General features: G+C 45.3%; 1 protein-coding gene across 1 annotated transcript in view; it reads left to right on the top strand.

The window, feature by feature from the left end:
- Window positions 1-3,263: 3,263 nt before the first annotated feature.
- Window positions 3,264-24,809, top strand: part of LOC141111251 (indolethylamine N-methyltransferase-like) — a 76,194-nt gene continuing 54,648 nt past the window's right edge. Inside the window, exons 1-2 of the mRNA XM_073603393.1 lie at window positions 3,264-3,454; window positions 7,273-7,480. Coding sequence (XP_073459494.1) covers window positions 3,304-3,454; window positions 7,273-7,480 — 359 coding nt within the window. The 5' untranslated portion in view covers window positions 3,264-3,303. The remainder of the gene's footprint in view (window positions 3,455-7,272; window positions 7,481-24,809) is intronic.

Here is a 24,809-nt window from a genome sequence, read left to right as displayed (position 1 = left end):
TGCGAGGAGGGACTCTGCCGGGGGCACCTGATGCGAGGAGGGACTCTGCCGGGGGCACCTGATGCGAGGAGGGACTCTGCCGGGGGCACCTGATGCGAGGAGGGACTCTGCCGGGGGCACCTGATGCGAGGAGGGACTCTGCCGGGGGCACCTGATGCGAGGAGGGACTCTGCCGGGGGCACCTGATGCGAGGAGGGACTCTGCCGGGGGCACCTGATGCGAGGAGGGACTCTGCCGGGGGCACCTGATGCGAGGAGGGACTCTGCCGGGGGCACCTGATGCGAGGAGGGACTCTGCCGGGGGCACCTGATGCGAGGAGGGACTCTGCCGGGGGCACCTGATGCGAGGAGGGACTCTGCCGGGGGCACCTGATGCGAGGAGGGACTCTGCCGGGGGCACCTGATGCGAGGAGGGACTCTGCCGGGGGCACCTGATGCGAGGAGGGACTCTGCCGGGGGCACCTGATGCGAGGAGGGACTCTGCCGGGGGCACCTGATGCGAGGAGGGACTCTGCCGGGGGCACCTGATGCGAGGAGGGACTCTGCCGGGGGCACCTGATGCGAGGAGGGACTCTGCCGGGGGCACCTGATGCGAGGAGGGACTCTGCCGGGGGCACCTGATGCGAGGAGGGACTCTGCCGGGGGCACCTGATGCGAGGAGGGACTCTGCCGGGGGCACCTGATGCGAGGAGGGACTCTGCCGGGGGCACCTGATGCGAGGAGGGACTCTGCCGGGGGCACCTGATGCGAGGAGGGACTCTGCCGGGGGCACCTGATGCGAGGAGGGACTCTGCCGGGGGCACCTGATGCGAGGAGGGACTCTGCCGGGGGCACCTGATGCGAGGAGGGACTCTGCCGGGGGCACCTGATGCGAGGAGGGACTCTGCCGGGGGCACCTGATGCGAGGAGGGACTCTGCCGGGGGCACCTGATGCGAGGAGGGACTCTGCCGGGGGCACCTGATGCGAGGAGGGACTCTGCCGGGGGCACCTGATGCGAGGAGGGACTCTGGGGGCAGGCGACGTGGCTAGTGACACGCTCAGGGATCCCACTGATTCGGCATTATGGTGAGTTGAATGATTTCATTTTATATTACAATGTAATAATAAAATAATGGGATTCAATCATCCTGACACCATAACAACCATGGTGCCGGGGTGATTGAAGCGCCAACACCAGGTGTTTGGAGTATCTTTATCTGCTGATTATTAAACTAGAATACACATATTTTTATTGTGTAGGATCTGGGGCTGCTGTCCCATCATTCCCCCTCTCCCCCTCCATCCCTCTCCCCCTCCATCCCTCTCCCCCTCCATCCCTCTCCCCCTCCATCCCTCTCCATCCCTCATTCATCTCAGACTCTGAACACACACTCTTGAGCCACGCCCATTTAAGCCATGCCCACTATTTCATGTAAACACGCCCATTTTTCACTGTGGCGCGCCGCACTTGTATTTTTTTGCTAAACCATGCCTACAAATGAATGTCCCGCCCCCTAATTATTGTACGACTCCACCTACAGCCAAAAAAGTGTCCCACTTTTTTTTTTTCAAATGTTGGCAACTATGCTCTTGTCTTGTATCATATCTCCAGTCTCTGAGGGGGAGCCTAGAGAGGCATTGAAAGTTAGAACGTCCCCAGGATGGGGATTATGGGAGGAGTCAGTGTGGACTGTGGAGAAGAGACCATAGGATAAAACCAGATCCACCAAGCTGGATCCGACTGACTGAGCCCTGCATGGTGCACCTGAGAGGAGGTCAGTGACATCACCGTCAGGCCAGTGTGAGGGGGGGGGTCACTGATGTAAGGGGGGAGTGAAAACAATAATGTAAGGGGGCACTGATGTAGTACCCCCAGTACAGTACATCAGTACCCCCCCTTACATTAGTGTATTCACTCTGCAGAAGGTGGACTCTGGTCACCAGAGTGCCCCCCACATCAGAGTACCAGGTGTTCCCCTTTCCATTAGTCTGCAGGGGGAATTCTGCAGAACCTGATGTAAAGAGGAACTCTGATGTAAAAGGCAATGTTGCAGACCCTAATGTAAGTGGGAACTCTGATATAAAGGAGGCCAAAAACAATTCCATAGCTCATCTCACCAACCAGTCCGCTGACCAACCAAATTAACCTGTCTAACCGTCTGTTAAAAGCAGGGGTTTAGTTAGCACACATTTTGTGAAAGCTGCAAGGCCTCGTCACGGCACCCTGTGTTGCTTGCAGTCCTAACACTACAAATTTATAAGTGTCTCCATAGTGGAAGCACATGCATGGAATGGATAGATGTGGGGCACATGAGCCTGGAGGCAGCCAAGCCCCCTTAAAGGAACAGGAGTACACTGGACACCCAGCAAGAGCACGATGTCAGCGAAGGTGCCCAGTGTGTCCCCGGACCATTTATACGAACAGTAACAAAAAAACTGGCCACTGCCCCCACCTATAACTGACCAGTTTTTTTATTTCTGATGTAAAGGAGAATGCAGTGAACTCTAATAAAAGGTGGTCTCTGGTGACCAGAGTGCCCCCTTTACATCAGAGTTCCCCCTTAGATCATGATCTGCAGAATTCCCCTTTATGCCAGAGTTCCCTTGCACTGTAAGGGGGAATCCTGCAAACTCTGATGTAAGGAGGAACTCTTTGTTTTTGACATTTGTTAAACTTAAAGACTTTACTAATAGCACTAGCTACATGATTATAGTGTAGATATTGATCTTTGCATTGTTTAGCACTGAAAAGTGTCATTTTAGGTACTTTTGCAGTGTGATTAAAAAAAATTGTCTCTGTCAGTAAATTTCATGATTTTTGGCAGTAAAAAATTTGCACTGTTTGTAAACTTTGGCATCTTGCCAGTAAATTGCACTTCACGGGGGGGTTGGCAATACTGAATCCTGGTAACCAACTACAAGAAACATCTTACCAACATGGTTTTCTCCACCAAGTACTAAGTCGTATTTTGCATGGGGATCAAATACTTAAACTTACAAAATTAGCAGGGAATCAAATAATTATTTTCCCCACTGTATAATATTTGGGTGTTCTAAGTAATTTCCTAGCAAAAAATACAGATTTTTACTTGAAAACAACAAATGTAAAAAAAAGCCTGGTCTTAAAGTGTTTAAACCTTTGCAAACTTAGATGGCAATCATACCTCAGTCAGCACTATTCCCATGACTGCTTTATAAATATATTTATGATTATATTACAATAAAATGTAACCACCTTATTTCAAAAGAATATAAATAGAACTCAAACATTAAAGCTTAGTTGAAAGCAGAAATCAAAGAGGGGAAATTCAGCATTGCAGGACGATGGATTCCACAACATATAAACTCTATCATGTACATGGAATGGATTCCAGAAGTTTTCTGGATTTATATTTCTCTAATAAGGAGGATATGGTCTTTGCAGAGGATTTTTTAAAATTTCCAATGGAGATGCTTCACTATCAGTTCAGCACAGGTATGTACAGCTTATATTAATGTTTTTAACAAAAAAGACTAATGTTGTTAATAAATCTAAAGCCTCGTACACACGATCGGATTGTTGGACAACAGAGCGTCAGACTTTTGTCTGAAGGGCGTGTGCCGTGAACTTGTCTTGCAAACTAACGGCACACAATTGTCGGCCAACAAACACGAACGTAATGATGTACTACGTGGAATTTCAGCTCTTGAGCGCCACCTTTTGGGCACCTTCTGCTAATGTCGTGTTTGGTGAGCATTGATTCCAAGAATGCGTGTTTTGTACTTTGGACTTTTGGGTGACGGACTTGTGTAAAGACAATATGAAAATCTGACAACAGACCATTGTCACAGCGAAAATTTACTAGCCTGCCATCCAACATTTGTTGGTGGAAAGTTGGATAACCATTGTCTAATGGTGCGTACTAACGGTCAGATTTTAGGCCAACAGTCTTTCATCACACAATTCCCTGCCAAAAATCTGATCATGTGTACGAGGCTTATGAGTATCACCAGGGCCGCTGATAGAAATCATGGGGTCCTGTACAGCCTACCTGATGGGGCCCCCTACAGCTCCATCCCTGGTCCCGCCCCTGGTCCCTCCTTTGGCCCTGCCCCTGCCCCTCCCCAGACCCTGCCTTGAAACAAAGTCAATATGGCCAATGCAATATTGTGCTGCAGACAGTGCCACCCATGCCGCCAATGGCATAATGCAATTGGCAGCATGGGTGGCACTGTCTCTGCAGGCAGCACATGCATTATGGCATTAGCGTCATGGGTGGCATTGTCTACAGCATATTACAGCATTGGCGGCATGGGTGGCACTGTCTCTGCAGGCAGCACATGCTTTATGGGCCATAATGCATGTGCTACCTGCAGACAGTGCCACCAATGCCATATTGTGCTGCAGACAGTGCCACCCATGATGCTAATGCCATAACACATGTTCTACCTGCTGACAGTGCCACCCATGCCATATTGTGCTGCAGACAGTGCCACCCATCATGCAAAAGCAATAATGTATAGATGCTGCTGCAGTAGTAGTAGTAGTAGATCTTAAACCCCCACCCCCAAGCAAGTACACACCTGTGTAATTGTTAGCCGGGCCCAAGGAGTCACTTCTTCCCTGATCCTGCTGCTGCCTGGACTGTCCACAAACTATTACAGTCAGATGCGATGCCGATGCCAGCTGCTTCGCCTCACTGCTAATTCTCTCTCGTGGAGAGAGAGGAGTCACTCTGCGGCGCCAGGGGGACGGCATTATGGAGGATGCGCTGGCTGTGACTTGAGCCAGGATGAGGTGCGGGAGCGGAAGAGGCATTCTTGCGTGCCCGAAATATAAGAAATAGTCCCTCCCCTGCCACCACCTAGTCGGCAGTAAGATGGCAAAAAAAAAGTAAATGGTGGTGGGGGTTGGGGGATCGGGTGTTGGTGGGGGGACTCTGATCAGTCATGGCCGGAGGATTTTTTTCTTTTTTTAACATTAATTACTTAACTGTTCAGGTTGCTCAGGCCCCCCTGCTGGCCGGGCCTGGTACAACAGGGCCAGTTGTACTGGCCTATCAGCAGCCCTGAGTATCACTAACATACATAGGAGTCCCCATAGCCCTGTCCTCACAGCTTGCTATTTCTGGTAGAGACAGAATGCTTTATTTCTTACTAAAAAAATCACGCTGTTTCTATAAAAAAATGATTCACCTCACTATGGGCTCTTCCACATTTTGTTCTGTTACGACCTGCAATAGAAATTGGTTTGATTGATATTTTATATCACTGATGTACATGAGATTAAATTTAATTTGTAAATAAATAACAAAGATCAACAGAAAAAAATGTGTTTCCTCTGGCGCAACCAATCTCCCTCTGATTTAGTATAATTGGTTGAATGAAGTCTACTTTTGGGTAATTAATGTTCCTGAAGTAAGCAAGTCCAGGATAAGAGTTTAGACCAGTACCAATCAAGGTTGGGTTCTAGAAATAATTTTTAGAAACTTCTCCAGCGGGTTTTAAAAAACATTTTATTGTGAAAAGCTGTCTTGGGTGCCACTTCCATGGGAGGCAAACAACAACTTCAAGATTAAGCCTCTGTCCATTTACTTCATCCAATGGCACGATGAAGGGATGGAGAACTCCAACTTGAGGTGGAGAGGTCAACAGTGGCAGCCTGATCCAAAGAAGATTATTGTAAAACAAAATCATAAACTGGTACCACATTATATCACTCTTATGCTGCGTACACACGATCGGAATTTCCGACAATAAAACCATGGATTTTTTTCCGAAGGATGTTGGCTCAAACTTGTCTTGCATACACACACGGTCACACAAATGTTGTCGGAAATTCCGAACATGAGAACGTGGTGACAAGACGTACGACGAGCCAAGAAAAAGGAAGTTCAATACCTAGTGCGGCTCCTTCTGCTTGATTCCAAGCATGTGTGAGCTTTTGTGCGACGGACTTGTGTACACATGATCTGACTTTTCGACAACAAGCTCACATCGAACATTTCCCGTCAGAAAGTCAGACCGTATGTATGCGGCATTAGTCATTATATTATCGCTTTTTATTTATTTGCTTGCAAAAGGTCAATTCACAAACATTATCATATTTGTTTTCTATCTTTAAGGCCCAGTTTACACTTGTACAACTTGTCATGCAACTTTGGACTCCAAAGTCACATGCCAAGTTGCACCCCATGTTTTCCAATAATTACCGTTCATATTTGTGCGACTTAAGACTCATGCACACAGGGTGTTATTCCTGCTGCTTTTTAGGAGCGTCATGCATTTTTTTTTTTTTTTTACAGATTTAAAATGTCTTTCCATGTTATTCTATGTGTCCACGTAGGCTTTTAGGAGCTTTTAGTGGCATAGGCATTTTCAAGCTGCAAAAAACCCCAGGGCCAACGCGTTCTTGAACAGCAGCATTACAGCTGTAAAAACGCCTGACGTGGCTAAATGCATGGTAATGCTGTATACAGCATTAAGCCGCATCAAGTGTTTTTAAGCTGTAGTAATTGGATTTGGGAGTAGAAAATAGAAGAGGGCAGAGAAACGCTGCTAAACGCTAACGCAGCATGTAAGGGGGAATCCTGAAAACTGTGATGTAAAAAGGAACTCTGTGTGCATTAACACCACTAACGCCAATGCAAAACACTTGTAAAAGCGCGTTTTTCCTGATGTCGGTACTGGCTTTTCAGCTTGTTCTTTTTAACACCCTGTGTGCATGAGGCCTTAAAGTCACAGCGACTTTAAAGTAGTTCTCGTACTACTTTGGTCAGATTTTCATGCAACCTGAGGCCCATAGACTTCAATGTAAACCCTCAAAAGTCGCATGAAAATTGCACCTGCATCATATACATGTATGTGCGACTTTGAAGAGTACACGCAGTCACATGGTCTAAGCCAAAGGTGCAACAAAGTTGCACTCGTCCAACGTGGCATAAAAGTTGCATCAAGTCACACTGTAAAGTCGCAGTGGAAATCACACAATTTTGAAGTTGGAGCCTAAACGATCAGAACAGATGTAGAGCAAAGTGACTGTTTCTCTGCAAATGGCCCTCTGACCCCTTTATTCTCATTCATTCTCTCTCTCTCTCTCTCTCTCTCTCTCTCTCTCGATAATGTGACATATAATGGTGGCTGGCCTAGAAATCCCAGAGCCATATTATATATTGGTTGGGAACAATTTTTTTAAAGCTATTTTCATCTAGCACTGTCATTGAATGCCAAATGTTATAAAAGTGTGAAATCTCTTTTTTGGCAGCGAAATTAGTTTCGGGTAAGATAAGATCTGAATCTCTAATATTCCTCCAGGTCGAGTTGATGGTAAATTTTTGATTGACATCAGCATTGGTTCCTTCATTCACCTTCTTTATTCCGCCTCCAATTCCATCAAAAAAATAGTCCTATTAAAATTCCAAGAGAAATGTATCATGGAATTGAGCAGATGGCTACATGACCGTACTGGAGCATATGATTGGTCGCATACATCATCAGCCGCAGCTGAGTTAGAAGGAATGAGGTGATTTGTCCCCTTTCTAATTTGTTTAAAATACAAACTTTTTTATTTCATGTTTTTAGTCAGGTAACTTTAAAATATTGTATTTGAAAAGTTAAAATCTTTGTTTTCATCCAGCAGATGGAGCTTTCAGCTCTTTATAATGTTTTTATTCCAGCTCTTCTTATCTACTGTGCAGAAAAAGCCTATTCACATTGTTTAAAGTAGAAGTCCAGTCAAATTCTAAACTTAACTCTGCTCTCACCCCCATTCTAAAGCCATATACTAACTACTCTGCAAAGGAAGGATGTCTATGCTTGCCTATTCTGAGGGCCCTCTGGTCCGAACCGACTACGGATGCCCCATAGTAAGCCTATGGGTGAAGAGTAATCACCGCTCAAGGTCGGTCTCCACCTGTACCACCTCTACTGCACACTATCAGGTGCTGTGCATTACAGGCTTCACAGTAGAGGAAAAGGGTCTGGTTGGCCACACATCTGATAAAATCCTCTTAATTTAGACATATTCTGAAATAGACACTCCACAATGTACAATTGAGGGAAAATAGCACTAGCTGGTGTGCAATTTTCCCTCGATTGTACATTGTGGAGTGTCTATTCGGAATATATCTAAATTAAGGTGATTTTATTGGATGTGTGGCCGACCAGATCCTTTTCCTGTACTGTGAAGCCCACAACGAATAGGGCCAGCACCTGGTAGTATGCAGTGGAGGTGGTACAGGTGGAGACCAACCTTGAACGGTGATTACTCGTAACCTATAGGCTTACTATGGGGTATCCTTAGTCGGTTGTCCCTCCAATACACTGAAGCCGGCTCTGGGAGCCCTTAATGTGACCAACCAGACCATTTTCCTCTAACGTGAAGCCTATGGGTGATGTCTCCACCCAGGCATTGCAGCCATTGTCGGCGATCTCTCCTCTCCACGGAAGCCGGCTGCTAGGGAGATCATGTGACTGGACCAGAGCACCTTCAGAATAGGTACATATAGACATCTTTCCTTTACAGGGTAGTTAATATAGGGCTTAGAATGGAGGTGGGAGCAGGTTGAAGTTTATAGAGTATTTGATTGAACTTCTACTTCAATAGCTCAATCTGTAACTTATATTTAGAACTTGGATAAGTCTCTCCTTGGAGTTGAGCAGTTCCAGCTCTCTAGTTTTTCTGATAGACATCAGCTTGGGTGTCACCAATGCAGACAAAAGATTTCAAATGTGTTGAAGTCAATAGGGGTACGTTTTTTTGGTGGTCGCTTTTGGCCCTTTGATAAGGGAGGTGTAAATAATCCTAGCAGGCTTGTTTTTCATAAGCAGCTGGTATTGGCCCATTAACATGTAGAAGAGAAAAGTACAGAGATCTTGTACTTACTGTAATTGCTCATTTAACCACTTGCTTACTGGGAACTTAAACCCCCTTCCTGCCCAGGCCAATTTTCAGCTTTCAGCGCTGTTGCACTTTGAATGACAATTGCGTGGTCATGCAACACTGTACCCATATGACATTTTTATCATTTTTTTTCACACAATAGAGCTTTCTTTTTAATCACTACTGGGGTTTCATAGTTTGTTATAAAATTTTGCAAACAGGTAATTTTTCTCCTTTATTGATGTGCGCTGATGAGGCTGCACTGGTGGGCACTGATAGGTGGCACTGATACACTCGTAGGTGACACTGATAGGCAACACCGATAGGTGGCACTGGTGATGCAAAAACAGTGGGCACTGATTGGCAGCACTGGTGGACACTTATAGGTGGCACTAGTGGGCACTGCTTTGCAGTACTTATAGTACTAGTGGGCACTGGTGGGCACTGATGAGGCGGCAGTGCCTCTCTGTGTGAGTGACTGATGTCCCGTTTACAGAAGCCGGTAATCAGCTTTTATTTTCTCCTCAAGCTGTCAGCGTGAGGAAGAAAAGCCTATTACTTGCTTCTGTTTACATTACGTGATCAGCCACCATTGGCTGACAGCTGATCACGTGGTAATGAGCTGGAATCGCCCCCCTACTCCGATCTGTGATCAGCTGAGTCTCATTGACTGGATGAATAAGATAAATATTTATGCATATAAAAAGAGAAAGGTAATAGTAATTTTCTATAATGTAATATATATATTAATATTAATATATATATATATATATATATATATATATATATATATATATATATATATATATATTAAAACTGAGTTCTAGGCAGTGTGATAGTGGGGTGTTTAGCTCAAGTGGATAGATGCGTTTTTGTGCAGTGAGTCCACATCAGACAGGCATTTATAGTTAAGGGCCTTGTGGCCCACATTTATTAAAGGGAAAAAAACAAAACAAAAGTCCATCCAGAAATCCCATGCAGGGGTTTAACTTCATTAAGCACTCATAATTGAAAACATACCAAGCTACCTGGCTCTCTCTTGTCAGCAGTTCCTCTGCTTGCTCTCAACAGAGTTAATTCTTTCCAGCCCTCTGGACTCACTGGCTTCCGTTGTCTTCCGACTCTTAAGGCTGGCCAGCCTTTCCCAGTCCCTGGGCAAAGAATACCCCCTTACACGGGCTACAGTCTCCCACAGGGCAGACCACTCTCCAGACACAGGTTTGTCTTCAAACAGCAGCAGCAAGCTGCTCACACTCCACCTTCCTTCTCTCACCAGTCCCTCATTATATGGGCTGTGTGCACCTGGGCACACACCCTGCTGGCTATCCACAAGAGCCAGATACAGGGTTGGAGATCCCTTCCCACCCAAGACTCTGAGGGATCTCCAAACTACACAGCCCCATCTGGAAATTGTAAGATCCGGAGAAAGCTGCCAGAGCAGTCCTCTCCTTTTCAAACCTACGCTCTGTAGCTCTGCAATCCTCAGATATGCAAACTCTGTGTCCCTTTTAATCCCTTTTTCCCAGAGACAGGGACTCCCACTATTACAGCAGATATAAAAGACTCAGACTATCAGAGCTCTGTAATCATTTTAAATGCAAACAGTGTAAGTACCTAAACCCAACCTGTGTTCCGCCTCTTGCAGTCTCTGTATTACAGGACTGGAGTGTGAGAGGAAAAAGCAGCACATGTTCATGTGGTGATACAAGGAAGGAGCAGAGTGACAGACAGACAAGACCATCACTGTGCTGCTTCTCATATCACTGTCTGTCTGGCTCCCTGCTAATGCTGGATTTTATGGGGGGTGCAATGGGGATAGATGGGGGGAGGGTTATGGCAAGTGACACAAAAGTTCCCATGTTGCAAACAACCATTGGAAATTATAGTGCCATTTGTACTACAAAAAAAGATATGCAAAACACCAGAGCAAAATGTAATAATGCATTCAAGTGTTTGTTCACAAATGCCAGAAGTCTGCCAGGCAAAAATAGGTGAGTTGGAAGCTCTGGTGCACGAGGAGAGCTATGATGTAATCGGTATTGCTGAAACTTGGCTTCATTCCTCACATGACTGGGCTAATACAATTCCTGGCTATGCACACGTTCGGAGAGACCGTGTAAAAAGGAAAGGTGGCGGGGTCTGTCTCTATGTGAGAAGTGATCTCAAACAGAGTATGAATGAGGACTCAATTGATGGAGAGTGTGATGTGGATGAAGCATTATGGGTGGAACTGCATATAGATGTGCATAGTTAAGTTAATCATTGGAGTTTATTATAGACCACCCAATGTTAATGAGGAGATGGAGACTCAGCTCTTTGCACAGATGGAAGGGGCTGCAAGGGCTGGGACGGTGATAATAATGGGGGATTTTAACTACCCGGAAATTGACTTGAGTAGTGGCACTGCTGGATCAGTTAAAGGGCAAACATTTTTAATCTATTACAGGACAATTTTATGGTCCAGTTTATTGAGGCCCCAACTAGGATTGATGCTCTGTTGGACCTGGTAATCTCAAACCATGCAGACCTTATTACTAATGTTCATATAAAGTAACATCTGGGTAGCAGTGACCATGACATGATTTCATTTGATGTTAGCTGTAAGCAAAAAACACATACGGGAAAGATAAAAACACTTAACTTTAAGAGAGCAAATTTTCCAAGGATGAGGGCTACTCTCCAGGGCTTAGACTGGGAGGGAATATTGACATTGATAAACACAGAGCAGAAATGGGAATTCTTCAAAAAGACTGTTTGTGAACTCACTGCAAAGGATATTCCCACGGGCAATACGTTTAAAAGGCTAAAAATAAAACCTATGTGGCTCATGGCCAAAGTGAAAAGAGCTTTTAAAAAATATAAAAATGAAGGAACACTATTGTCGTTTGTTTAAATGTTACAAAAAATATAACAGAATATGTAAAAAAGAAATCAAGGATGCAAAAATTCAAAACGAACGACAGATTGCAAATGATGTGACAAACCCCAAAAAATTCTTCAAATATAATAATAGTAAAAAGGTCAGGTCTGAGCATGTAGGCCCTTTACAAAATAATCTAGATTGGGTGACTGGGGACAAAGAGAAGACTAATTTATTAAATACATTCTTCAGTTCTGTGTATACAAAGGAGCATGGGGGAGCTCATGTCCATAATGGGGATGGTATTGACACAGCCCCAAATGATCCACACTGGCTCAAAAGGGATATGGTCCAGAAATATTTAGACAGAATAAAGGTTGATAAAGCACCTGGACCAGATGGCATCCACCCACAGATCCTAAAAGAATTGAGCTCTGTCATTTCAAAGCCATTGTATCTAATTTTTAGGGACTCATTAATGACGGGAATGGTACCACTGGTTTGGCGTGGGGCCAATGTGGTGCCTATATTTAAAAAGGGATCAAAGTCTTTACCAAGTAACTATAAACCTGTTAGTTTAACTTCTATTGTTGGGAAGATACTGGGGATTTTATTAAAAGACCACATAGATGAGATCTTGCTGGAAAAAAAAATATTTTAAGCATCATATAGCATGGGTTCACGAAAGACAGAAGTTGTCAAACAAATCTGATTTCTTTTTATGAAGAGGTAAGTAAAACCTTGAACAGAGGGGTGGCTGTGGACGTGGTATACTTGGATTTTGCAAAAGCGTTTGACACAGTTCCCCACACACGGCTAATGTGTAAGGCAAAGTCTACAGGTTTGGAAATATCAGTTTGTAAATGGATAGAAAACTGGATAAAAGACAGAATTCAGAGAGTAGTCCTTAATGATTCTAACTCTGAATGGTCTAAGGTCATCAATGGTGAACCCCAAGGTTCAGTGTTGGGAACTTTACTTTTTAATACCTTTATAAATAATATAGGGTCTGGGATTAAAAGTACCATTTCAGTCTTTGCAGATGACACCAAACTATGCAGTGGAATAACGTCCTTACAGGATGTCTCCAATTTACAAGCCAACCTCAATGCACTGTCTAATTTAGGCAAATATGTGGCAGATGAGGTTTAATGTTTATAAATGTAAAGTTATGCACTTGGGGGCTAAGAATATGCATGCACCATACATACTACAGGGAGTACAACTGGGGAAATCCATAGTGGAGAAGGATCTGCGAGTTTTGGTAGATCATAAGCTCAATAATAGCATGCAATGCCAAGCTGCGGTTTCCAAAGCAAGCAAAGTCCTTTCTTGCATTAAGAGAGTTATGGACTCGAGAAAGAGAGATATCATTTTGCCCCTGTACAAATCATTAATAAGACCTCATTTGGAATATGCAGTTCAGTTTTGGGCACCAGTTCTCAAAAAGGATATCGAGGAACTGGAGAAAGTGCAGAGAAGGGCAACCAAACTGATAAGAGGCATGGAGACAATTTTTTTTTTAATAAAGGACTTGTCCCAAACTGTCTACTGTTATTTTTACTCTTTTGACACTTTTTTGGTGAATGTGTAGGGGTACAATGTAACTGATACGCATTCACATGAAGGGCCTGGTATGGACTGGGAGGGGGGGGATTCCACGCCATTTTTTTCTTTGTTGTGTTAACAGCACTTTTTTTAAATTCAGCTGTCAATGGGTTTCCCCGACTCATCGTTTGTTATGGACCCTGCAGCCCCGCTCCTTAACAACCAGCTTACACTGCGCCATGACAAAGCTTTGCCCAATCAGGGCATAGAATGCACTGTGCAGAGCTCAGTGCATTGCAGAGTGTTTGTTGGGGCAAACACCCGGCGAACACTCTGCAAATTCGGGTGTTTGGCGACCGGTCAAACAGGCTCGGGCCGAACTGTTCGCCCATCCGTACAAAAGGATATGGGACTTAGCCTCTACAAACTGAATCTCCCAGAATATCATGATTTCACTCCTCTGGCACAATAAATACTGTACCTACCTGAGCTTCTATCTATTCCCAATGTGGATATTTGGGCATCCAAAGGTATATATTTCTTGCACCATGTCCTCTTGTAGCCTCAAAATATTTGGCCTCTTGAAGGAGGAATTCTCTTTACCCAACCACAAATTTTTCGGTACCTACGACATACTTCAGGATCAGAACTTTCCTTGGGCACATTTTATCATCTGCTATGGGTCTGTCATATTAGTCAGGAGTTCTGGGCACAGGTGGTGACATTTTTGCAAGACACCATGGGCTCCCCACTGACCCTAGACCCTGAGCCGTGTCTGCTTGAACATTATTCTAATCCCGATATGGATAAGTTCACAAAAATGTATTAAATATGAAACTCCATTCCTAGCTAGAAAATTAAATACATTTCCTTATAAGCAGTTTATCTATGTCCATAGAGGCTGACTGTCCAAATACAACAAAATGTGGAATAGATGGTTGCAGTCGTAAGCAACATCTTGGTTACTTTGGAATATGTGTTTTTTGCCACATGAAGAATAATGGACCAACTTTTGTACTGCTTTGCCTTACGTTATGGTTGCCTAATAAAAGGGTCCTTTATTAATAAGCCACATACCTTCTATTGGTAAAATTCAATTGACCTTATCACACCTATGCTCCTGTTCCACTAACTGTTATTTGTACTCAGTTGACATGGATACCTTGTTTAGGAGTCAACCTCTTTGTTAGTGATTGCAATATTGTACTACACTGTCCATTGTACTGTATCGTGTTGAACTATTGGGAGATTCTTCCTTCACATGTACTTGTATTTGCCATCTTGTAAACAGTATGTTCTATATAATCTTCCATGTGTGATGATTTAATAAAGATCACATTTTTCAACAAGAACAAAAAAAAATAGGCAAAGCTCTATGGCCTAGCGTCTGTGCTTCAGAAACTCTTATGCCCTGTACACACAGTCGGACTTTGTTCGGACATTCCGACAACAAAATCCTAGGATTTTTTCCGACGGATGTTGGCTCAAACTTGTCTTGCATACACACGGTCACACAAAGTTGTCGGAAAATCCGATCGTTCTAAACGCGGTGACGTAAAACACGTACGTAGGGACTATAAACGGGGCAGTGGCCAATAGCTTTCATCTCTTTATTTATTCTGAGCATGCGTGGCACTTTGTCCGTCGGATTTGTGTACACATGATCGGAATTTCCGACAACGGATTTTGTTGTCGGAAAATTTTATCTCCTGCTCTCCAACTTTGTGTGTCGGAAAATCCGATGGAAAATGTCCGATGGAGCCCACACAGGCTCGGAATTTCTGACAACATGCTCCGATCGGACATTTTCCATCGGAAAATCCGACCGTGTGTACGGGGCATAAGACTAGATGTTATAGCCATAAAAGATGCTGTTTTCAGGTTTAAGTTCCAAATGTTGTGTAGTGCAGACCCCAAACCAGTCTCGCTGTTTGTCCCAGGTTATATTCCTTACTGGATGCATAGCAGCCAGGCACACAGCAGTTTTCAGTCTCGCCATGCAATAACCAGGCAGAAAGTATCTTTTTAGGGTTTATTGCCTGAAGAACTTAGAGTATAGGATGAGCCTTGGGATACTTCAAATCTAGTGCACACTTTAACAGATGACCAGTGGCAACAGGAGGGGGGGCGGAGGGGGGGTGGAGCCCCGAGTTGGTCCCCAAAAAGGCCTGGGTCTCTGGCATTGCCAATTCTATTATTAGCCCCGAGCCAGCGCGGGGACCGATCTGACCCCGAGCGCGGCCAAGTGACATAGCAGGTCCCGCCTTCTGGAGCCTGCAGTGCCTATGATGGATGTCCCACTGGTCCAAGATCGGGACCACGGGATGTGTGACATCCATCATAGGTGCTGCAGGCTCCAGAAGGCAGTAATAACAATGCGGCCGCCACTGCGCCGCATCACTGTGAGAAGATCTCCACTCGGGCGGGCAGCTCTCCTCTCCTCTCCTCTCCTGTCCTGTCATGGTTCTGGCTGCCTGGAGTGCCTGCTGTCCACTGTCTACTCTACTGTGATGAGCGCGGCGCACACTACAGCTGAACTGCAGGAGGAGGTCATGTCACCTGAAGTCTGGTCAGGTAGGTCATTGCATGTCAGTGTGTGTCAAGTAGGTCAGTGCGCATCAGGTAGGTCAGTGCGTGTCAGGTAGGTAACGCCCCCCCTCCCCGGTGCTGAGCTCAGACTTCAGGCTGAAGCCCCTGGTCTTTTTGCCATGTAGCAATGTCCCTGCAGATGACACACTCTAGTAGTAGGTAACTTCTTCAAGATAGACCTCAGTCTACCTTTGAACAGGGATTGGCTATGGCTGCATGAGAAGTAGTTGAGCCCAGGGCTGGTGCAAGAATTTTTGACACCCTAGGCAAACCTCATTTTGCCGCTCCACCCATGACTTCACCCCCTTTGCAATATGTGACCCACTTGATCATTACACACACACTGACCTACCTGACCATTACACACACACACACACACATACACACACACACACACTGACCTACCTACCTGACACATACACTAACCGACCTGACACATACACTGACCCACCTACCTGACACATACACTGACCTACCTGACCATCACACACACACTGACCTACATATCTGACCCACTTGATCATTACACACACTGACCTACCTGACCATTACACACACACACTGACCTACCTGACCATTACACATACACTGACCCACCTACCTGACACATACACTGACCTACCTACCTGACACATACACTGACCTACCTGACCATTACACACACACTGACCCACCTACCTGACACATACACTGACCTACCTACCTGACACATACACTGACCTACCTGACCATTACACACACACTGACCCACCTACCTGACCATTACACATACACTGACATACCTACCTGACACACACACACACCCACCTACCTGACACACACACTGACCTACCTACCTGACACACATACACTGACCTACCTGTCCATTACACACACATGCACACTGACCCACCTATTTGACACACACACACTGACCCACCTACCTGACACATACACTGACCTACCTGACCATTACACACACACTGACCCACCTACCTGACACACATACACTGACCTACCCGACTCCTATTTCCTGCACTACCCCCACACATAACTATATGTAGATAGGGAGGATCCATCCTCCTCCTTACCTCTGCTTCATCGATGATCACATCCAGGCTCTCCTCAGCTCTGGGCGGGCAATATTGCTTTAGTGCCCCCACCGGCCTGGAGGTCAGCTAACAGACGCTGCACCTCCTTGATGCTCCGATCTCCACCAAGCCCCGCCCCTCCCCTGCACACACAGCGCCGCTCCAGAGGGACAGGCTGGAGCAAAGAAGTCCCGGAGCGGCGCTGTGAGATTTTACTCTGTGAAGAGAGGGAACTGCGGGGCGCTCAGTGGGACACATTGGGGGATTGGAGGCATGCAGATGTGTTCCCGGGACAGGGGCGAGCTCACACTTGCCTTGAGATTCAGGGGGACAGAGGCCATGGCTGCGCCCTAGGGGGTATTGCGCCCTAGGCGACTGCCTACTCTGCCTAGTGGTAGCATCGGCCCTGGTTGAACCTGCAACCAGCAGAACCCAGAACAACCAAAATCCAATCCTGCTCCACTCTACAGAGGAGCCCAAAACTAAATTTACCTAAACCTATTAGCAACCTAACTAGGAGGGTGCTATAGTTGGTATCTTAAAAAACAACATTCAAATCCCACAATGTTACAAAGCTCTCCTATTAAGGTGTACTCATCATATACGTGTTATAATTACAATTGGATGAAGAGCCTATCTGGTTGCTGAGAATGCTGACACGGTCAAACTATGAACTCTCAAAGTATTGTCCCATAGATTCATATCCAGGCCACTTTGAAGAAAACTTAAATTTTGCTTTGCACCTGAATTGATTGGACTGAGTTTGTTTTCCTATGTGGTCTATGAATTTGTCCCAGACTCTGTATTAAATGCTATTTAATATAATCATTCCCTAGTAGTGTTATCCCCTGAAGGGCAATTATATTTACAAATATATATTTAAAAAATATACAAATCTTTATTCACATTTCTCTTAACACAGACCAGATGGGAAACACTTAAAAACATTAAAAATAAGATGTGTTGGATATGAAATATCATGATTTGGCAGCAGTCTTTGTGGGTATGTTGAGACAGATCACAGTATATAACCACAAGTACTGCAGTTTTCTATAATTGTACACACCTATTAGCCATCCATACATTGCTCATCATGCAACAACCGCCTATATCGCACAAAGGGCAACCAGGTGCGCAAAAGTGAACTAAATAGAAATATTCTGATGTAGTATCCCTCCAAGTTGACCACTGAGTATGATTTCAGATTTGGATGGTATAGTGGGAGTGGCTGTAAAGTCGTTGTATAAAGACCAGGTTTTGTTGATTTATACAGGTTTATCCAGCAACTGACTTGTAAGTATGGTAAGTTGTATTGATTTCATTGCAAAACAGTTTTGAAAAGTGTCCAGAGTACTCTTATCTGCATATAATGTTTTTAGCTACACAATCCACCTTACATGAAGAAACTATTTACCATTGATCTGAAGAAGGATCAAAGTTTCTAGAGGTAATTGCAATGGCTTGATTGTAACTACAGTTCAGTTGCGATAGGAAATCTGAATCTGAAAAAACAACATCATATAGGGATTATCTGTAACATTTCAGGTTCCCACGGTAGAAGCTTTCAGCGTTGTATCAATGTCCAAACTCTTCTTCAATAGAGATGGGCCAAACACCCCCCTGTTCAGTTCGCATCAGAACTCCCATACAGGGGAAATATTCTAACCCGATCGGTGAACCCTATTGAAGTCTAGCCGAACAGGAAAAATCAAAAGTGCCCATTTTGAAGGCTTATATGCAGGTATTTGGCCATAAAAGGGGTATGGGTGTCTGGGTACCACCCTGTGGGACATGATGCAATAAAATTTTTTTTTTAAAAACAGTTGTTTTTCAGGAACAGTGATTTTAATTATGCTTAAAGTGCAGCAATAAAAATGAAACATTTCTTTAAATATTGTGCCTGGGGAATCAATCCCCTTATGCCCCGTACACACGATCGGACACTGATCGGACATTCCGACAACAAAATCCATGGATTTTTTCCGATGGATGTTGGCTCAAACTTGTTTTGCGTACACACGGTCGCACAAAGTTGTCGGAATTTCCGCTCGCTAAGAACGCGGTGACGTACACCACGTACGACGAGACTAGAAAAGGCCATTTCAGAAACAAGCGCGGCACCCTTTGGGCTCCTTTTGCTAATCTCGTGTTAGTAAAAGTTTGGTGAGAGATGATTTGCGCTTTTTCAGACTCGTGGTTTTCAGATCGTTTTCTGCTGTTCAGTTTGTGCTTGTGGGTTTGTATCTGCTCTTCAGTGTGTGCAGTCAGTTCGCATTGTACTATTCAGTGCGATCTTGTCCGCTCGTTACTGTTTTTTAGGTCGCTCTTCACAGGCCTTGCTGTTCTTCAGTGCGTTCTGTTACTTTGTTCTGAGCAGCCGACCGTTTTCTAGCCATGATGCGTATACATACTCCTCGTAGAGTTCATGCTGTGCGGGGGCCTGGTGTTGGGGTCCTGACCTTGACACAAGTCCAGTCCATGAACAGGGTGGGGAGGAGTTCATGGACCAAGAATTGGTTGCTTCAGCGTGACCAGTTCTCTCATATGCCTTTGCTCTGTGAGATCCGTGAGAATAATCCTGATTTCAGGAACTTTCTCAGGATGACGGAACCCGTATTTCACCGTTTGTTGGCTTTGCTGACCCCCTATATTAGCAGGCATGATACCTGCATGAGGCAAGCCATCACTCCGGAGCAGAGGCTCGTCACCACTCTGCGGTACTTGGCGATGGGGAGAAGCCTGCAGGACTTGAAGTTCTCAACAAGCATCTCCCCCCCAGGCTCTGGGGATCATTATCCCAGAGACCTGTTCTGCCATCATACAGGTCCTGCAGAAGGAGTATATTAAGGTAAGATTTTTATCCTTTAATATCACATTTTATTGTATATAATGTTTGCTAATATATTGTATTTCTTTCCTCATTCCCTAATTACCATGATTGTAATATGCTGTGAATGTCCCCTTTGTGCTCATGCATGCTGGATTTTTATGTAATTATTTTTGTTGTCCTTCATACATATTTGCCTTCACTTACCTCCACAGCATGCTCTCCTGGCCCTATATTCACCTAATGTAGTCACTTAACAATGTATTTTATCAGCTCCATGGTAGTGCTTTACCCCAAACACCCCTAAAATGTTTAGAAATGTGATTGGTGCTTCAAATTCAGGCAGAGTGCCAGAGGCTTTTTTTGGGGGGTCCCCAAATCACTTTGAACCCTCCCTCCCCCCAACTGTTAAGTCAGCTGATACCAATTCTCTATCAATCCTCAATCATCTATCTGCTGACTTTGCCAAACCCATACACACTATACCCATCTCTTTTGTGCTCAGATTTATGGATGAATTCCCCAAAGCATGTAGTGCAAGGGCCTGCCTGTATACTTTCAAATGGTACTGTTTCAAGTTTCTGTATACTATTATTATCTTGATAGGTAATAGCAGAATTTCCAAATGTGCTAAAATGTGTACAATGTGTATTTATATCTTTGTATTATGACACTTCTTACCTGTCCAGTGGGCTGTCAATAGTGTAACTAAGGAGGGTCTGTTCAAAGTAATACACATTATATAGGCATTCATCTCTCAATGAAGTGGAGAGGGTTACCTGTCCAAGAGTGTCCCCCCCCCCCCCGCTATAATGTTAGAAATGGCCCATGAGAGGGGGGAGGGGGAATCTGATACGTGTACCTTATACTTTGGTCTTTAAAAATTCCCATAAATAAATGGTACCTTGATGTTGGCCAAGAATGTTTGTGTCTAATCTGCTTCCCATGTTTATGTGCAAAAAGACTATTTTTTTTTTTTTTACTCCACAGTTTCCTTCCACACCACAGGAATGGCAGACTGTGGCCTCCCTCTTTGCCCAGCGTTCCTCAGTGTTCAGCTAAAACTACAAGTTAGTGTAGTGCGACCTCTGCACAGTGTTCAGCTAAAGCTACAAGTTAGTGTAGTGCGTCCTCCTCACAATGTTCAGCTAAAACTACAAGTTATCTTTTTGCGAGCTCTGCACAGTGTTCAGCTAAAGCTACCTGTAGAAGGTTGGTGGTGGTCTCATACTACAGGCAGGCAGTTGATTTTGCTAGCTGCAGTATATATATATCTATCCCAGCTTAGTGCAGCTACAGGCCATTAGTATCCAAAAAAAAATATAAAAAAGAAATTGCGCTAGGTGCTAAACAAAAATGATGATAATATTAAAAATAAAACACCGTAAAGGAAATCCTGCAGCTAAAACACCACAACCCCAATACACGGGCACATGAAAAATGTATCAAAAAAGACAGTGTATCGCTGGACTAGTAATATAGGGAACATATACGTTATATAAACATGTAAATTATTATATCGTGACCTGAAGTTATCCGGTCATAAAATAAAAATAAATATAGATAAAAATAAAATAGTGAAATTAGAAATATATTAACTGGTGTAAATCCATACCCCAAAGGGGTGTATGCAAGAAAAATAAACGCAAGTACAAAATAGTGAAAATAAAGTTCAGAAGTGCAAAATAAAGTTCATAGGTGTCATAAGTGAAAAATAAATCCACAGAAAAGCTACTGCAGGGTGCGGGGTTACATGATCCACTGCTAGTGCAGCCCACCACCAGATGGTAAAGTTGGAGGCTTACCAGAGAGCCTGCGACCGCCCTTACTCAGGGGGGTCAAAACAGGCTTAGTAGCCCAGAAATATCTCACAATGGATTCCTTAAGCTGTCCTACCGATCTCCTCGCCAAACGGTTGATCTGCAGTGACGGGGACTCCAGTATTAGGGAGATAATCCCAGGGGTTCCTTCCAGCGCTTTTAACTGAAGTGGGATGTTGCTGTGGGTTGCTATACTTCATAAAGCATTGTCTGTAAGATCTTTCCAGTACCTCATCTAGGGTGTCCACATCTTCCCCCACACTGTTTTTCCTACAATCTTCTATCTCTTTTCTTCCTTATTCCTGCTATGCTAACACTCCAAGCCTCATTCTCACTCACTCATTCGTGTGGCGCGTCACGGCCCATAATTCACTGCGGCATTGCAGTGCATTGCTGGATGATGATTGGCCAAGCATGCACTATGACCCGCATGCTTGACCAATCACAGCGCCATACATATACATATACATACTGTATTCAGTTTAAATAGATCCGTTCCTGTTATCATCCTACTGACAGGCAGGCTTGTCTTGTTACAGTATTTACAGCTACCTGGAGAAAATTGCTGGTGTTCTTTTGATCCTATTAGTGCCACAGTCAGGCAGCTAGACTATTTACAGTTAGTGTAGTGCGTCCTCCTCACAGTGTTCAGTTAAAGTTACAAGTTAGTTTAGTGTGACCTCTGCACAGTGTTCAGCTAAACTACAAGTTAGGGTAGTGCGTCCTCCTCACAGTGTTCAGCTAAAGCTACAAGTTAGTGTAGTGCGTCCTCCTCACAGTGTTCAGCTAAAACTACAAGTTAGTGTAGTGCGACCTCTGCACAGTGTAAAGCTAAAGCTACAAGTTAGTGTAGTGCGTCCTCCTCACAATGTTCAGCTAAAACTACAAGTTATTTTTTGCGAGTTCTGCACAGCGTTCACCTAAAGCTACCTGTAGAAGGTTGGTGGTGTTTTCCTGATCCTATCACTACCGCAGGCAGCTAAATAAGCTACAAGTTATTTTTTGTGAGCTCTGCACAGTGTTTAGCTAAAGCTACCTGTAGAAGGTTGGTGGTGTTCTCATACTACAGGCAGGCAGTATATATATATATATCCCAGCTTAGTGCAGCTACAGGCCATTAGTATGTCTGGAAGGCCAACAAGAAGAGGCAGACAGTCACAAGCCAATAAAAGAGGGCAAGCAGGCTCTGTGTCTAGAGGCAACAGTGCTGGTCGTGGAGACGGTGCATCCTCATCAGCACGTGGCCGTGGGACACGATTGGCCTTTTTTTCGGCAGCTGGCCGTGTTGAGCCGCAACATGCGGAAGACTTGGTCGAGTGGATGACCAAGCTGTCCTCCTCCTCCTCATCCTCTCTCACCCATGCTCAGGGTTCTTTGTCTGGCAAAGCAGCTGCCAACGCGTCCTCTTCCCTCGGCTCAATGGCATCAGTGACTCCTTCCCTAGCCCCACCATGTCCTCCTGAGGAGTCCCTCGAACTGTTTGACCACAGTTTTGGGTACATGCTCCAGGAGGATGCCCAGCGTTTGGAAGGCTCTGATGATGATACTGAACTAGATGAAGGCAGTAACGTGAGCACGGACAGAGGGGGTGCCCAAGAAGGACAGCAATCTGGCAGTCATGCTCCCCCTGCTGCAGCATACTGCCAGGTTTGCTCCAGTGATGAGGAGGGAGGGGATGATGAGGTCACTGACTCAACGTGGGTGCCTGATAGGAGAGAGGAGGAGGCACATCACCAACGAGGCAGGATGCCCTCCAGGGGCCAGCCTAAGGGCAGCACACTGACTGCATCACACCCCAAAGCTCCGCATGTGCAGGGCGCTGCGTTATTCAAAAAGTTCTTTGGTGTGGGCCTTTTTTGAGACGAGTGCATCAGATCACACCGCTGCTATTTGCAACATATGTCTCCAGCGTATCTCGCGTGGCCAAAACATCTCCCGCTTGGGCACCACATGCCTGACCAGACATATGTTGACCTGCCATGCAGTTCATTGGCAAGCGTATCTAAAAGACCCACACCAAAGAACAAAGTGGACCTCTCCTTGCTCCTCATCAGCTAAGATCTCCAACCCCACTACACCTTCAGTCCTCTCTGAGACCTGCACTGAGAGGAATAAAGGTGTAGAATTAGGTGTGTCACAGCCAAGTACTTGTGGGCAATCTGCTTTCGGTATACCGACGTCAGATTGTACCAGGCAAATTTCCCTGCCCCAGCTGGTGCACCGCCGAAAGAAGTTCGCTCCCAGCCATCCACATGCCCAGTGGTTGAATGCTAGCTTGGCAAAATTGCTAGCACTTCAACTGCTGCCTTTTCAGTTGGTAGACTCTACCCCCTTCCGTGAGTTTGTGAAATGTGCGGTTCCTCAGTGGCAGGTACCCAAACGCCACTTTTTTTCTCACGGAAGGCGATTCCAGCTCTCTACCGGCATGTGGAAGGCAATGTCCATGCCTCGCTGGACGTAAGGTGCATATTACCGCTGACTCATGGTCCAGCAGGCATGGACAGGGACGTTACCTAAGTTTCACCGCGCATTGGGTGACTCTGCTGGCAGCTGGGAAGGATGCAAGACAAGGTGCAGTAGTGTTGGAGGTTGTTCCGCCACCACGCCTCCAAAATGCCACTACTAATGATTGTGACACACCTCTCTCCTCCACCCCCTCCTCTTCTTCTTCCTCTATGGCCTCTTCCTGTGCTTTGTCTTTGGAACCAGCGGTGCTCCGTAGGCGTTCAAGGGTTACACAAGTACGCAGGCAAAAAGATGCCATGCGGTGCTTGAGCTGGTGTGCTTGGGGGACAGGAGCCACACTGGGGCAGAGGTTCTGTCAGCTCTGCAGGGGCAGGTTCAGAGGTGGTTGACGCCACGCTAACTTAAGACAGGAATGGTGGTTTGTGACAATGGAACCAACCTCCTCTCTGCCCTCCGACAGGGACAAATGACCCATGTGCCCTGTTTGGCTCACGTCCTTAACTTGGTGGTGCAGCAGTTCTTGGGCAGGTACCCGGGCTTACAGGATGTCCTGAGACAGGCCAGGAAAGTCTGTGTGCATTTCTGCCGGTCATATAATGCCAGTGCTCGGCTGGCGGACCTCCAAAAGGAGTTTAACCTGCCCAAGAACCGACTAATCTGTGACATGCCTACCAGGTGGAACTTAATGTTGGCCATGCTGCAGCAGCTGCGCACGCAGCAGAGGGCCATCAATGAGTACCTGTGCGACTATGGCACCAGGACAGGGTCAGGGGAGCTTGTTTTTTTTTTC

The sequence above is a fragment of the Aquarana catesbeiana genome, linkage group LG10, assembly GCF_042186555.1.
Source record: "Aquarana catesbeiana isolate 2022-GZ linkage group LG10, ASM4218655v1, whole genome shotgun sequence".
NCBI classification, from domain to species: Eukaryota; Metazoa; Chordata; class Amphibia; order Anura; family Ranidae; genus Aquarana; species Aquarana catesbeiana.
The sequence above is the reverse complement of the archived record's forward strand: the minus strand, read 5'-3'. Positions and strand labels throughout refer to the sequence as shown.